Source organism: Hemibagrus wyckioides, linkage group LG23 (genome assembly GCF_019097595.1).
Source record: "Hemibagrus wyckioides isolate EC202008001 linkage group LG23, SWU_Hwy_1.0, whole genome shotgun sequence".
Taxonomy (NCBI): domain Eukaryota; kingdom Metazoa; phylum Chordata; class Actinopteri; order Siluriformes; family Bagridae; genus Hemibagrus; species Hemibagrus wyckioides.
The window spans coordinates 6,457,354-6,473,168 of record NC_080732.1 but is presented as its reverse complement, the minus strand read 5'-3'; the positions used below and the strand labels follow the sequence as shown (position 1 = coordinate 6,473,168).

At 40.7% G+C, this 15,815-nt stretch overlaps 1 protein-coding gene across 1 annotated transcript in view; it reads right to left on the bottom strand.

Annotated features, from left to right (window-relative positions):
* Positions 1-1,264: 1,264 nt before the first annotated feature.
* The window catches only part of dok6 (docking protein 6), an 87,208-nt gene continuing 72,657 nt past the window's right edge, over positions 1,265-15,815 (bottom strand). The window contains exons 6-8 of the mRNA XM_058376955.1: positions 15,264-15,402; positions 12,513-12,633; positions 1,265-6,139 (exon numbers count right to left, since the gene is read on the bottom strand). Of these exons, the coding sequence (XP_058232938.1) occupies positions 5,997-6,139; positions 12,513-12,633; positions 15,264-15,402 (403 nt within the window). The 3' untranslated portion in view covers positions 1,265-5,996. The remainder of the gene's footprint in view (positions 6,140-12,512; positions 12,634-15,263; positions 15,403-15,815) is intronic.

Below are 15,815 nucleotides of genomic sequence, written 5' to 3'. Positions count from 1 at the left end.
GGATAACACCTTCAAATTTGAGACGCTTATATACAAGCACTTGGGGCATCTCAGAGAGCAGAAAGGGAAGTGGTCGCTCAGTGGTTAAGGTGTTGGACTACTAATAGTTAGTTCAACTGCTGCCACTGCTAGGACCTTAAACAACGTCCTGAACCATCAGTTGCTCAGTTGTATAAAATGAGATAAAAGTAAGTCACTGTGGATAAGATGTCTCTTTTTTTTTATGAATATATCGCCACTAGTTGTTGTTCTTTCGGCTGCTGCCTGTTTGGGGTCGCCACAGCAGATCATTTGGTCCGCATGAAACATGGCACAGATTTTGCGCTGGATGCCCTTCCAACCCTCCCATTTAATCCGGGCTTGGGAGTTAACTCTTCAGTGGCTGGGTTAGTGCCCGGGACGTGGCAATGAGAATGCAGGATCCTGCTTGCTAGACCACCATGAGGCTCGAATATATTGCCACTAGTAAGCTAGGTAAAAACAGAAATTCGTATTAAAAACTTTTCTGGCTGCTGGTAAATGAAGCATTCATTAAATGCACTACCGGTCAAAAGTTTGGACACACCTTCTAATTCCATGGTCTTTCCTGATGTTTATTTCTTTCTACATTGTAAAACAATGCTGAAGGCGGCCGAAATCCACAATAATGTCCTTTGAACAGTCGATATTGAGATATGTCTGCTACTGATGCTCTGTAAAGTCTTCATAACGGCTCTAATCTGAGGTGCTGTTAATTGGTGATTTCTGAGGCTGGTAACTCTAAATGAACTTCCCCTCTGCAGCAGAGGTAAATTTTGGTCTTGCTTTACTGGGATGGTCTTCATGTGAGCCAGTTTCATCATGGTGCTTGATGGGTTTTGCAAATGCACTTGACAATACTGTTCTTGCAAGAACTATTCCAGAACACCTGACCTTCGTGTCTTAAAATAACAACTGACTGTTTTTTGTTGTCATTACATATGGATTACTTAAGTCCATGTGTGTTATTTCATAGTTTTGAAATCTCCAGTATTGTTCTAGAATGTAGAAAATAAATCCCTAAACAAAAAACATTGAATTAAAAGGTGTGTCCAAACTTTTGACTGGTAGTGTACAGTACTAATTGACTCCATTTCACTTCCAGGTTGACGGAAATTTAGCTAACAGGCTGATTCCTGAATATTCCGCAGTACATCATCCTAAAATGACTTTATTACTTATTCCGATTGGCAGAGATTGCTACAAACTAAAAGCTCTCTTAAGCACACACTACAACTGGTATAGTATAGAAGACTTTTTATTTTCCCTGTATGTAAAAGCTGCGCTATGTACAGGACCAGTCACTCCACGTATGTGTACGAACAGATCAGTGTGAGGAGGAAATGACCAACAGAAGCAGCTACATCTCAAAACAGCAAACACATTCACAACATGTTAACGCGAACGATTCCATATCCGCCGTTCACGCTGGCAATCGACGTCACTCATGTCGCTACAGGGTTGACGGTGTGGGCGTGGCCTATTCAACATGGTCTAAAAAATGTGTGTTATTTATTCTGAGGAGAAGATGAAACAGTGGTTACGGGAAAAAAATCGAATAAAAGCCAGTTTAGATTTATCCCCATGTGGTATTGCAACTACTTTGCAAATAAATCCACTTTATTCTGGAGGAACAAAGCCACACTTCCTTTACCTTTTATTAGTATTATAGAATGCTGGATTCTGATTGGTCAGAGCGCTGTCAGCACTTCTGACAGTAGCGCTGGCTTTAATTTATATCGCAGGATTATATTCAGTATTTTATGTGAAAAACTCATTCACAGGTAAGTGAATGGCAAGCAGCTGAAGCTTTCTGAAAGATCTAATATGTAAGGAAGGAGTCTCCAGTGTCAGCACGGTTTCCTCCACAGTCTTCAGAAGAAAGACGCTTTTCCAATTTCTGCATATTTTTGTCATTTCAAGAGAGAGAGAAAAAACGAGAGCTTGTTTATGTTTGTCATATATGGTAACGGGAACGGGTTTATGTCTTACGACGTAAAATATAGCTGCTATTCATTTCATTTCATTTCATTGTCTATACCGTTTATCCGATCTATCATCGGGTCACGGGGAACCTCAGGATCTCAGGCGTCATCGGGCATCAAGGCAGGATACCCCCTGGACAGAGTGCCAACCCATCTCAGTGCACACACACACACTCATACACTCACGCACTACTACAATTTAGAGACTCCAATCAGCCTAGAAGCATGTCTTTGGACTGTGGGAGGAAACCGGAACACCCGGAGGAAACCCACCAAGCACAGGGAGAACATGGGATGCTGGAGGTGTGGGGCGAATGTGCTAACCACTAAGCCACCGTGCCGCCGCTGCTATACATAGAAATGAATAATTAACGAAACAAGCCCCGCCCACAGGAGACAAACCTGAGGTGACATCAGCCAGTGTGAACGCAGAATTAGGTTTACTCAGCAGTTACTGACACGTTAAAGTTGAAACATGACACATTAGACGATTTACAGTTTCGAAGAAAACGTCAGTTTCGTTAAAAGGAAACTTAGTAAAGTACACTTCAACACAAGTCAGACTTGGGAGGAGGGGGGGGGAAAAATAAAAATAAATCACCAAAATAAGAAATCTTTCAAACAAAGAAGGCCTCATGTTTACATTTCTCTCTTCCAATACTGTTTTCAGCACAACCTTGTTGACTTGTTCTGCAGCACTGACAATAAAGTGATTTCCTCTGAGACTTACATGCACTTTCCTTCTCGCACTGAGCAGAGTCTCACCACAGAGTGCACAATGTTCCATCATCCCTTCACGCTGGAAGAATAAAACTTAATCGAAACAGACAAATATAAGAGTTCTGAAATGTGAATGTCTTTGTTTTATTGCCAGTGTTTACACTTGCGTATCTGTGTCGGGCTGCAGCGATGCCTTCTGGGTAAAGTTTTGAAATCTACCCTTCAAATCTCATCTAATGAATTCAGTCAAGCTGAAACGGACAGGTAACAACCTTTCTAATCAATTCAAACAAGTCAATAAGGGTGCGCTACTGTGGGTATTGGAAAACAGGAAAACAGTGACACCTTCAAGGGGACCTTTAGGATGCATCTTTCACCCGGACACATGAATATGGTGTATATTTAAAACAGGCGATGGTGTAAAATTGGACCATTAAAAGCTATTTAGATGAACACCACATGCACCTTCTCAGGTTTAAAAAAAAAAACAAAAAAAACCCAAAAAGGTAGAAATGATGTACTCCAGTGACAAGCATAAAAAAAAGTACAGTTTGATATCTTTATTTCTGACAGTGCATGTTCTGCTTTGTGTGATCACCACGACGAGGAAAGAAAAAAACAAACAAACAAACAAAAACAAACAGGAGATCTCGGTGTGACGTCACAAATCTCCACAATACACAATGAGCAAAAACACTGAAGTGCAAATCAGGCTTGGGTTAAAAGTGCAGGGTGCAAAAAGACTTCTTGTTGCGGTTGTTGATTAGAGAGAAGCTAAATGGACACTCCTCTAATGCGTGCGTTTTAAAAATGAAAACATACACTACATTGCCAAAAGTTTTGGGACGTCTACCTTTACATGCACATGAATGTGATATGGAGTTTGGCTCGCCCTTTGCAGCTATAACAGCTTCAACTCCTCAGGAAAGGCTTTCCACACTGATGTTGGACGAGAAGGTCTGTCTCGCAGTCTCCGCTCTAATTCATCCCAAAGGTGTTCCATCAGGTTGAGGTCAGGACTCTGTGAAGTTCCTCCACACCAAACTCACTCATCCATGTCTTTATGGACCTTGCTTTGTGCACTGGTGTGTAGTCATGTTGGAACAGGAAGGGGTCATCCCCAAACTGCTCCCACAAAGTTGGGAACATGAAATTGTCCAAAATGTCTTGGTATGAAGCTGAAGCATTAAGAGTTCCTTTCACTGGAACTAAGGGAACAAGCCCAACCCCTGAAAAACAACACCTGAATTCACAGATTTGGAGGGGTGTCCCAAAACTTTTGGCAAAATAGTGTATCTGTAGACGCATCCTACCATATTTTATGGACATGTCACTTTCCACTCAGAGAAAAAGACGCACTACTCTGAATTCTGGCTGCTTAGAAGAAAAGAAATTTCTATATGCGTGTGTAATATGTCCCGTTATCATTTAAAGTGTAGGTGTGGCCTACTGAAGCAATTGCAGGAGAGGTGGGCGGAGTTGTGAAAATACCAAACACTGAAAAGCCTGTATTACACCCTGAATCATTTTTTTTTTTTTTTTACAGCTCACGTAAACAGTTGAACACACTCCAAAATACGCCGAAAGATTCTATTTTTTCATAATAATTACAATAGACGAAGAAATGCGCTGGTGATATAAACGCTCTGATATCTATTAGCTTATCTAGTAGCCCCTCCCACTTGTGTTTTCTGTGTCCTCATTTCACACAAAAGTTTTGCCACTGTTGCAGCGTTCTTGTTAAGGTAAACAGGGAATGTTCTGAGTTCACCAGAAACAAAAAGAAAGATTAAATAAGCCTAAAGTGAATCTAACACTTTGCAGACGATATTAATGCTAATTCTGATCAGCGAGGGATGTTTTTCTTCTTGAGGCTTGGCAGGTCTGTTGTATTATAAAATTCTTTTTTTTTTTAATGCGATTTATTTTATTCTGCTTTATTAGCCAGTTAATAATAGGTAATAAAAGCCTTGGGCAAAACGAATGGGTTGGGGATTTTTTATACACATTGACAAGTGTGTTTTTTGTTGGGCGGGGCTGCAAGCTCTCCAAAAACTGAGAAGTGCGCCTCATGGGGAAAAGCTTGAATAAATATAAAGTCTAGCCTAGTGTTTACTGACACGTCCACAGCCTCCTGAGCCATGTTTCTCTTAAAGTATGCAGGTTTCCGCTACAGTTGGCTGCTGATTTCTTCTCAGCATGAAAACTGCATTTGTTTACAAGCAGGGTGATTAACGGAAATGCACGTTTTCCACTTCCGGTATTAGTCAGTTCATCTGCTAATTCGATTCTACTTCTAATTGCTAATTCTGGGAAAGGTGTGCATGAGAATGAGCATCATTACCTGGCCAGGTTATTCAGGTCGTCGTCTTTATCCTGATAACTGATTCGGACACATCCAGTTTACCTCTGCCATCATGTTAGAGGAAGCTGAGGTCATAAATCATGATGCCACTGGAGGAGGCAGTAGAACCATCCATCCATTTATTTTCTGGGTCAAACGAAGCCTGGAGTCTATCCCAGGGGACTCGGGGCACAAAGTCGGGGACACCCTGGTTGTGTACCAACCCATCACAGGACGCACTCCAGACAAATTAGAGATGCCAGTCAGTCTACAACACATGTCTTTGGCCTAGGGGAAACCAGAAACCAGAGTCCCTGGAGGAAACCCCTGGAGCATGGAGAAAACATGCTAACCTCCAAGCCACTGTGACCCTTGTATGTTTCTTTTTTATCAGGGCTGATTCTATAAATTTGTGAAATTTAAGTTAAATATCGATAAGACACCAGAACGTCTTCAATACACCATGATATAGATTCAACACGCCTCCGAGTTGAGATCTTACCATCATACGATTTGCTCATCATTTTAGCCATATTTTTTGCTAAAGATGGCTGATTTGTGTCCTTTTTCAGAGCAACTCATAGCTTAGCTAACTATCCTCACGCCAAGAAAACCATCTGATAGTCCACAAAATATGATAATGTGCAGAAAGGTGTTTTCGGTAGAAGGAGAAAAACAGAAAGAAAGAAAGGAAGGTGCAAAAATAAAGTTGTAAATTGAGGCATCTGTTGCTGTACAGCAGGTACAAAACCTTTCTAGTTTATATTCATCTCTACAAGTGATATTTATAGAACTATACATCTTTACTGTACTGTACATGTCTACTGATTCTCTGACTGTAAAATGTCTCTCTCTCTCTCTCTTTTTTTTTCTTCTTTCTCCCCTTCTTCTTTTCCTTTCTCCTCTTTCTTCCCCCGTTAGAGTGCGTGTCAGTGCAGTAGTGCCGAGCTGTAGTGCCCTTTATGTTCACTAGAGGGCGAGGCTGATCTCTCCTTTTCCTCTTTTGTCTCTTCAGTCAGGAAGCTTTGGAAAGTCTGAGCTCGAGGGATGAGGGTCATCATCGAACTCACACCTAGGGGGGAAAAATGGAGGGGGGGGCAGATTATTAATAAGAGACAGATATACAGATGCACAGAAATTCAGAGAAATTCACAGTTGGTCACGTTGCCTTGTGAATTTAACATCACTCATCTAGAAGCAAAGTAGGTGAAGGTGAGGGAGCGAATAACTCTCGTTCTGCACTCTTGCTCAACACCACACAGTGCATAAACACAGAGGTGTGTGTGTGTATGTGTGTGTGTGTGTCCAACACTCCTGTCACCTTGGAAATTGCTGTCAAGCAAGTTGCTCTGTGTGTGTGTGTGTGTGTGTGTTCCGAGCTCTCAGGTGCTTTGGGATTTGGCCTGAGCAAAGAAGAATAAAGGAGCAAGAGGCACACACACACACACACACACACACACACTCACAGCTGGTTCAGTCTCCTATTTATACTGCCACTATATTTACTCCTCCATATCATGGCAGAATAGAGCTTCTCAGAAATCACACTGCAACACTGCATTTGTCATGCCTCTAATCATTTCCTGTTTTTTTTTTTTTAATCCATTTATTCTCACTATCTCGCTCCGAGTCTCTCTCCGTATCAACAACAACAATAATAACAATCAGAATAAATTAGCACGTTACATAATGCTGAAATTATGTAAAACACAAACAGACAGATATAAGTGGGAAAAGATTTTCACTGAACAAATAAAGTTATTTAAGCAATAAAATGACAGCAGGCTTCACACTTAAGGCTTAATATCAGAAATGAACTCTATATTTATTTACGAAACAGCTCCTATCCTTGTCTAAAACAGATATAATCTGACATGCTGTTATTTCCCTGAAGTGCAATAATAAATAGTAGGAAGAGCAGAACAAAGTATGAAGTAAATTCAGTTTATTTCCAGTTGTCTGTTCTGTATGTGTCTCTGTATGTTGCCAAAAGTTTTGGGACACCCCTCCAAATCATTGAATTCATGCGTTCCAATCACTTCCATGGCCACAGATGTATAAAATCTTCAGCATACCAAGACATTTTGTTGACAATTTCATGCTTTGTGGGAACAGTTTGGGGATGATTCCTTCCTGTTCCAACATGACTGAGCACCAGTGCACAAAGCAAGGTCCATAAAGACATGGATGAGCGAGTTTGGTGTGGAGGAACTTCACAGAGTCCTGACCTCAACACCTTTGGGATGAATTAGAGCGGAGACTGCGAGACAGACCTTCTCACCTAACATCAACGCCTGACCCCACTTCTAGAGGAATGGTCAAAAATTCTCATAAACACACTCCTAAACCTCGTGGAAAGCCTTCCCAGAAGAATTGAAGCTGTTATAGCTGCAAAGGGCGGACCAACTCTACATTAAACCCTACAGATTAAGAATGGGATGGCATGTAAAGGCAGACATCCCAAAACTTTTGGCAATATAGTGTATATACAGAAACTGTAAAAAAGGTTCCACGTTACTTACTTACTTACTTTCACTGTTTTTTTGTTTGTTTGTTTGTTTGTTCTTTTGTTTTCAGGCAAAAGTAGTAGCCAAAGTTCTGGAACTTTCCTAATGAACCTAGTTAACTGATATACTTTTTTGTCTCCACCAGACATGCCTTGATAGATTTCCTTTCACATTAGTAAAATCAAAAACCTTCTCCTTTTTAGCTTGGCCGAAAGCGAGCATCTTTCAAGTGAGAACATCGATTACGAAGATTACTCGTGTGAAACGAGGAAAGGAGGGGAGAGATCGGAAAATTGTCAATTATTCCAGATTCATATGTTCAACAGAGTCTCTTGTCATCACCAGTGTTGTCTCTAACAAGAGCAACACATGCTTTGACTAAAGTGGCCATTTATATAACTGTGAAGGTCAAAACACACACACACACAGAGAAAAAAAGCAGTCAGGATGACACACTTGGCAGCAATCAACTGATGCTGAAGCTTTCGTTCGTGTGTGTGTGTGTCTCTTAAAAAGATGTCCTTCTCTGTGCTACAGTAAAGCCTTATGGCTAAGAGTAGACACATCATTTAAGCTGCAGCAAAATGCATATATCCATATACTCAGTGGAAACATTTTAGAGTGTGTGTGTCTAAAAGTGTGTGTCCTTCCCACCTGTCCAAACCGGACAGAACAGAACAGCAACATAGGTCTCCTACTTCATCATCCTCATTCTTCTCCTTCAAAAACAATCGAAATCATCCGAACACGTTACCCTGCTGGCTGATTTAAAAGAGCACACACTTCAGCACTCGTCAAACAAAGCTCTACCTCCTGCACCTGTAGTGTGTGTGTTATTACCACAGAGACGAAGCGATGCTCTGAACTGACTCTGAGCTCTGAGAGAGGAACAAAGACTGTTTACGCCACATAGAAGGAAAGACCGATGTCAGCACTGTGAATTCTGCAGCGTCTTTGAAATGGTACGATTACTACAGATCTAAACATACTTTTAAACATCACACATATCATTTACTTTTACTCACTGCTTCATATCATCCTATGATATATATATATATATATATATATATATATATATATTTCATTTCATTGTCTGTACCGCTTATCCGATCTATCCTCGGGTCACGGGGAGCCTCAGGCGTCATGGGGCATCAAGGCAGGATCCACCCTGGATGGAGTGCCAACCCATCGTAGGGCACACACACTCATTCACTCACGCAGTCACACACTACGGGCAATTTAGAGACTCCAATCTGCCTAGAAGCATGTCTTTGGACTGTGGGAGGAAACCGGAGCACCTGGAGGAAACCCACCAAGCACAGGGAGAACATGCCAACTCCACACACACAGCGAGCAGGAGCGGGAGTCGAACCCTGGATATACAGTGAGGGAAAAAATTATTTGATCCCCTGCTGATTTTGTACGTTTGTCCACTGACAAAGAAATGATCAGTCTGTAATTTTAATGGTTGGTGTACTTGAACAGTGAGAGACGGAATAACAACAAAAAAATCCAGAAAAATGCATTTCAGAAAAGTTCTACATTGATTTGCATTTTAATGAGTGAAATAAGTATTTGATCCCCTATCAATCAGAAAGATTTCTGGCTCCCAGGTGTCTTTTATACAGGTAAGGAGCTGAGATTACAGTAGGAGCACTCTCAGGGAATGCTCTTAATCTCAGCTCGTTAACTGTATGAAAGACTCTTGTCCACAGAAGGAAGCAATCAATCAGATTCCAAACTCTCCATCATGGCCAAGACCAAAGAGCTGTCCATGGATGTCAGGGACAAGATTGTAGACCTACACAAGGCTGGAATGAGTTACAAGACCATCGCCAAGCAGCTTGGTGAGAAGGTGACAACAGTTGGTGCGATTATTCCCAAATGGAAGAAACACAAAAGGACTGTCAATCTTCCTCGGTCTGGGGCTCCATGCAAGATCTCACCTCATGGAGTTTCAATGATCATGAGAACGGTGAGGAATCAGCCCAGAATTACACTGGAGGATTTTGTCAATGATCTCAAGGCAGCTGGGACCATAGTCACCAAGAAAACAATTGGTAACGCACTACGCCGTGAAAGACTGAAATCCAGTAGCGCCCGCAAGGTCCCCCTGCTAAAGAAAGCACATGTACAGGCTCATCTGAAGTTTGCCAGTGAGCATCTGAATGATTCAGAGGAGAACTGGGTGAAAGTGTTGTGGTCAAATGAGACCAAAATCCAGCTCTTTGGCATCAACTCAACTCGCCATGTTTGGAGGAGGAGGAATGCTGCCTATGACCCCAAGTACACCATCCCCAGGTGACAGGACAACCGCACCGCATCAAAGGGACGATGGACGGGGCCATGTACCGTTAAATCCTGGATGAGAACCTCCTTCCCTCAGCCAAGGCACTGAAAATGGGTCGTGGATGGATATTCCAGCCTGACAATGACCCAAAACACACGGCCAAGGCAACAAAGGAGTGGTTCAAAAAGAAGCACATTAAGGTCCTGTAGTGGTCTAGCCAGTCTGCAGACCTTAATCCCATAGAAAATCTGTGGAGGGAGCTGAAGGGTCAGCCACAAAACCTTAATGACTTGGAGAGGATCTGCAAAGAGGAGTGGGTCCAAATTCCTTGAGATGTGAGATGTGTGTGAACCTGGTGGCCAACTACAAGAAATGTCTGACGTCTGTGATTGCCAACAAGGGTTTGCCACCAAGTACTAAGTCATGTTTTGCAAAGGGGTCAAATACTTATTTCACTCAATAAAATGCAAATCAATGTAGAACTTTTTTGAAATGTGTTTTTCTGGATTTTTTTTGTTGTTATTCTGTCTCTCACTGTTCAGATAAACCTACCATTAAAATTACAGACTGATCATTTCTTTGTCAGTGGACAAACGTACAAAATCAGCAGGGGATCAAATTATTTTTCCCTCACTGTATGTATACATATATATATATATATATAGTCTTTCTGCTTACATGCTCTATACTCTGCGCTCATACAGTGTATTCATTTATTACCCCCCCACACACACCCCTACCCCCCACACACAAAAAGACAACATCCTGTTAGATTTCTTGCTGAGGAGAATAAACAAGCAGGATGAATGCTCAATAAGTCAATCGCTAACATTTCGAAAACAAGTGATGGATGGGAGCAGCGTTTTAAAGGCTTAAAAAAAAAAGAAAAAAAAGCTAATTTCCTTTTGTTGAACTCACTGACTAAATGTTAAAACTTCTTTATCAGCGTTTGGAAAGAAAAAAAAAACCAAGAACAGTAATGAAGGTGGCAAATACACGATGAATCAATGCCAAATAAAATAAAAGTGCATGTTTAGAACTTCATCAAAATATAGCAATTAAATACGCAATCTAAAGGGCATCTGCGCTGCAGAGAAATCTTTTACTCGGATTTTTTTTTCCAATCAGTGAAAGCAGAAACATTTACTGCACTGCTAGCTCTAGCTCTCTCTCTCTCTCTCTGTCCTCCTCCAACATGGAATTTATTTATCCATTTTTAAATGCAGGTATATTCTGCCGAATTTGTATTTCTAAGGATAATAAATGAGCAGGATGAACACCCACTACATCAAACACTAACGCTTTGATAATACAAACGCCATGATGATGGATGAGCCGCGTTGTAAGGCATTGCCTCATTAGAAAGACAAATTTCCATTTGGAAAAAAAAAAAATAAAGGAAAAAATAAAACACACACACACACTGACAAGATGTAGCGTATTGTCTTATTTTCTTATCAAGAATGATTTTTTTTAGTAAATTTGTTGATTTGCAACAGTAAATCTAGTAGTTTGATGCTGCGTGTGGAACATTAACATACTCATGAGTTTCTAACACAGCATAACATAATACAGCATGCTAGCAGATAGCAGTAACAGAGCAACACTCAAACACCATGGTGCAGCATGGCCATGTACTGATTTTATAGATACGCTATATTGCCTAAAGTTTTGGGACGTCTGCCTTTAGATGCACGTAAACTTTAATCAGTAGGATTTAACCTGGAGTGTGCCTGCACTTTGCAGCTTCAACTCTTCAGGGAAGGATTGTTTAGGAGTGTGTTTATGGGAATTTTTTGACCATTCCTCTAGAAGTGCATTTGTGAGGTCAGGCACTGATGTTGGATGAGAAGGTCTGGCTCACAGTCTCAGCTCTAATTCATAACAGAGGTGTTCTATCGGGTTGAGGTCAGGACTCTGTGCAGGCCAGTCAAGTTCCTCCACACCAAACTCGCTCATCCATGTCTTTATGGACCTTGCTTTGTGCACTGGTGCACAGTCATGTTGGAACAGGAAGGGGTCATCCCCAAACTGTTCCCACAAAGTTAGCAGCAAGAAATTCTTAGTATGCTGAAGATGTTATACACCTCTCGCCATGGAAGTGATTGAAACACCTGAATTCAATGATTTGTAGGGATGTCCCAAAACTTTTGGCACGATAGTGTATATCGATAGATCGTTTCCAGGCTTGACAGAGGGATAGGTGTCAGGCATGTAGAAAACTGATTAGAAGCTGAACTACGGCAACCCTAAAAGGACAAACACTAAACTAGACACTACACTCTAGATGCAGGGAAAAATTGGATGGAAAATAATAAACAGACGTGTATTTTTTTTTTTTTTACAATTGTTTCCCTCCAGCTGTGATCAAACTCAGGATTGTGTACACGGGATTCTCTACAATGAAATGATAATGAGGTTAATATGAAATCACTCAACCGTCAGATCTAATCCTCTAAAACAGAGAGAAGGATGCATGGTGTACTATATTATTCATCACTGTTGAGCTTTGTACCATAACAGTAGTGGAAAGAAGAAAGCATTAGCGCTTTTAAAGTGGTCGTGTAGCAATACATAATGAGAACGTTTTGATTTCCCTGTATTTAAAAACCCTGATGAAGGGATAATGTTAATAATGCATGACGCACCTGTTGTTTTGTCTTGATAACTGTAAATGTCTCCCATGCTGTTCTGACGTGTGATGTGATGCCAGTAAGCACTCCGGGGCAGAGATATCGACTTGGTTAATGTGTTCTCGCTTAAAAAGGTCTGTAAAGAACAAAGGACAAAACACACACACACACACACACACAATTAATGTTATGTTAAACATTCCTAAAGCCTACATAGATCAGAATTATTACTTTAAATGACATTAAACTTTAAATTCATATTTTTATAGGTCAACTATCTGTGTCATAAAAGTCTAATAAAAGTAGGATAATAATAATAGAGTTACGAAAAGATTAATGACCTGAACTGTACATCCAATCAGAGGCTATTTTATTATTCACTTATTGTAAAAATATTACAGAACTTTTTTTTTTTTTTTTTTTTTTTTTTGTAGATGCCCAGAAAAAATATGGAAAATTGTGTGTGTAAATTATTTTTATTTTATTATTATTATTTATAGTTATACACCATAGCATTATATACTACATTATTATTATTATATGACTGTGATGTGATTGAGTTGTTATTGTGAAGAAAATTGAATATTATTTCACATCATTCACCAGCACATGATTATTATGAGTTGTATATACACTAAATACTAAAATATTACACTAAAATATATTGTTTATTAATACCATGCTGATTTCTTCATATAATGGCTAAGGCTGCAATATATAAATAATGCCTCAAAGGTCAAGAGTTACATTCTTGACCCTAAAGGTCAAATGGAGGAATAACCCAACCCAAGAAACGTGTGGAAGTCTGGGAAAAGCTGACGTGTGAAGTGAATAACACTGATGATCTCCTCATCATGGCACCTGTTAGTGGGTGGGATATATTAGGCAGCAAGGGAACATTTTGTCCTCAAAGTTGATGTGTTAGAAGCAGGAAAAATGGACAAGTGTAAGGATTTGAGCGAGTTTGACAAAGGGCCAAATTGTGATGGCTAGACGACTGGATCAGAGCATCTCCAAAACTGCAGCTCTTGTGGGGTGTTCCCTCTGCAGTGGTCAGTATCTATCAAAAGTGGTCCAAGGAAGGAACAGTGGTGAACCGGAGACAGGGTCATGGGCGGCCAAGGCTCATTGATGGACATGGAGAGAGAAGGCTTTGCCCGTGTGATCTGATCCAACAGACGAGCTACTGTTGCTCAAATTGCTGATGAAGTTAATGCTGGTTCTGATAGAAAGCTGTCAGAATACACAGTGCATTACAGTTTGTTGCACATGGACCAGTCAGGGTGCCCATGCTGACCCTGAGCATCAGACCTGGACCACGGAGCAAATGGAAGAATGAATCACGTTTTATTTTACATCACGTGGATGGCCGGGTGCATGTGCATCGCTTACCTGGGGAACACATGGCACCAGGATGCACTATGGGAAGAATGTTATTCCTGATGTGAGAAGTTTCCCCAGTCTTCCACATGCCATTATTTCCAGTTTGTATTAAGGTCCAAGTTTAGCCTTTAACCTAAAGCTCTTGGATGATCAGAAGTCTTAATGAACTCTTTCGAATGAATCCTTGAAAAATCCTGATTGTTAAGAGTCTAAAATCACTTGTGCAAAGCAGAAATAAAATTGCATAAAAAAAATTCAACACATTATCAGATGACATGACGTGAGTGAAGCACACTTCTGAGCCGGGAGAGAAGGTGAGGGAGTGTGTGTTGAACACCATATTGGAACACTGTGTGTATGATCACAATACAGCAGGAGGGGTCACATTCACAGCATGACAGAGTTCAGTGTTCTACCTCACTTCATTACACTCACACACTAATTACCATGACTTCATCAGTCAATCAGTGTACACCCATACACACACACACACACACACACACACACCAGCATTAAATTAATCCCCCCAGTCAATGGTGGGGTGACTAAGGATACATCAGTACCGGTTATCTGTCCAATAATGTGTTTATTTAATCATATATGTCAAAAGTAATCTAACACTAACATCGAATACCATGTACGGGATATACACTCACTGTCCACTTTAATAGGAACACATGCTCATTTATATCATATACAGGTACAGTGGATTTTGTTTTTCGCACCACTTGGTGTAAACTCTATAGACTGTTGTGTGTGAAAATCTCAGGAGATTAGCAGTTTCTGAAATACTCAAACCAGCCACCAATTATCCGGCACCAACACCTACTGTATGCCACGTGACCGAGGTAAAGTCACAGAGACCCATTCTAATGTGTGATCTGAATTGAAGCTCTTGACTCTAACTCTGCATGATGTTATGAATTGTTTATTGGCTCGCACAAATAAGAAGGTGTACAGGTGTTCCTGATGTAGTGAAAGGTGATTGTAAACTTTCACTGGAAACATATACAGAGCTAAGTAAATGTTCCATGATGCCACTGATCAAATGATAAATAGTAAGTAGGTTCACAATGTGGGTATCTGATTGGAATCAGTGTGAATAGGCGGTGGTTGCTTAAGTGGTTAAAGCTCTGGGTTGTTGACCACAAGATCAAGCCCCATCACCATTAAGCTGCCACCGTTGAGCAAGGACCCTAACCCACCCCGCTCCGGGGGCGCTGCATCATGGCTGACCCTGTGCTCTGACCCCAACCCCCAAGGATGGGATATGCGAAGAAAGGATTTCACTGTGCAGTGATGTATATGTGACAAATAAAGACAACTTAATATGATACCAAAAGTTGCACAATATTGTTGAATGAATAGAATAAATACAATAACCTGTGACTTCTTCTCGAACTCCAGCATCATGCGTTCATGCTGTTCTGCAATGGACAGTGTAGCGGAGTGAACTCGCTGGTAGATCACTTCTCCTTCTCGCGTTTGGAACGTGAACAATCCTTCTCCTGTGTCACACATCCTGTAACACACACACACACACACACTTGTCACATTATCCTTGTACAGACTTTCCACTGAGATAGAATTAATTAATACAGCTTATTTTTTGCCTACACCTTCATCTAGCCCGAGCATCAAGGAAAATTCTGTTCTTTTTTCATAAAACCTGCCAAAAAAAAAAGACAGGTATTCTCATGGGCCAAAAGTTCCCACAAAGCCAAAGCTTTCCTTAATAATTGATAATCATATTCTGAATTGAACCCTTCTTTAGTTCTCAATATTCTGTCCCAGGTCCTCTCTATGCCCAATTATTATACAAGGATGAAATTCAGCTCATTCTGTCCTATTTTCCAGCTCTATTTTTATATAATGTATATTGACCAACAGGTTTTAGCTTTGTAAAGTCCTTGTGAGTTTCTCAGTTTGACATGA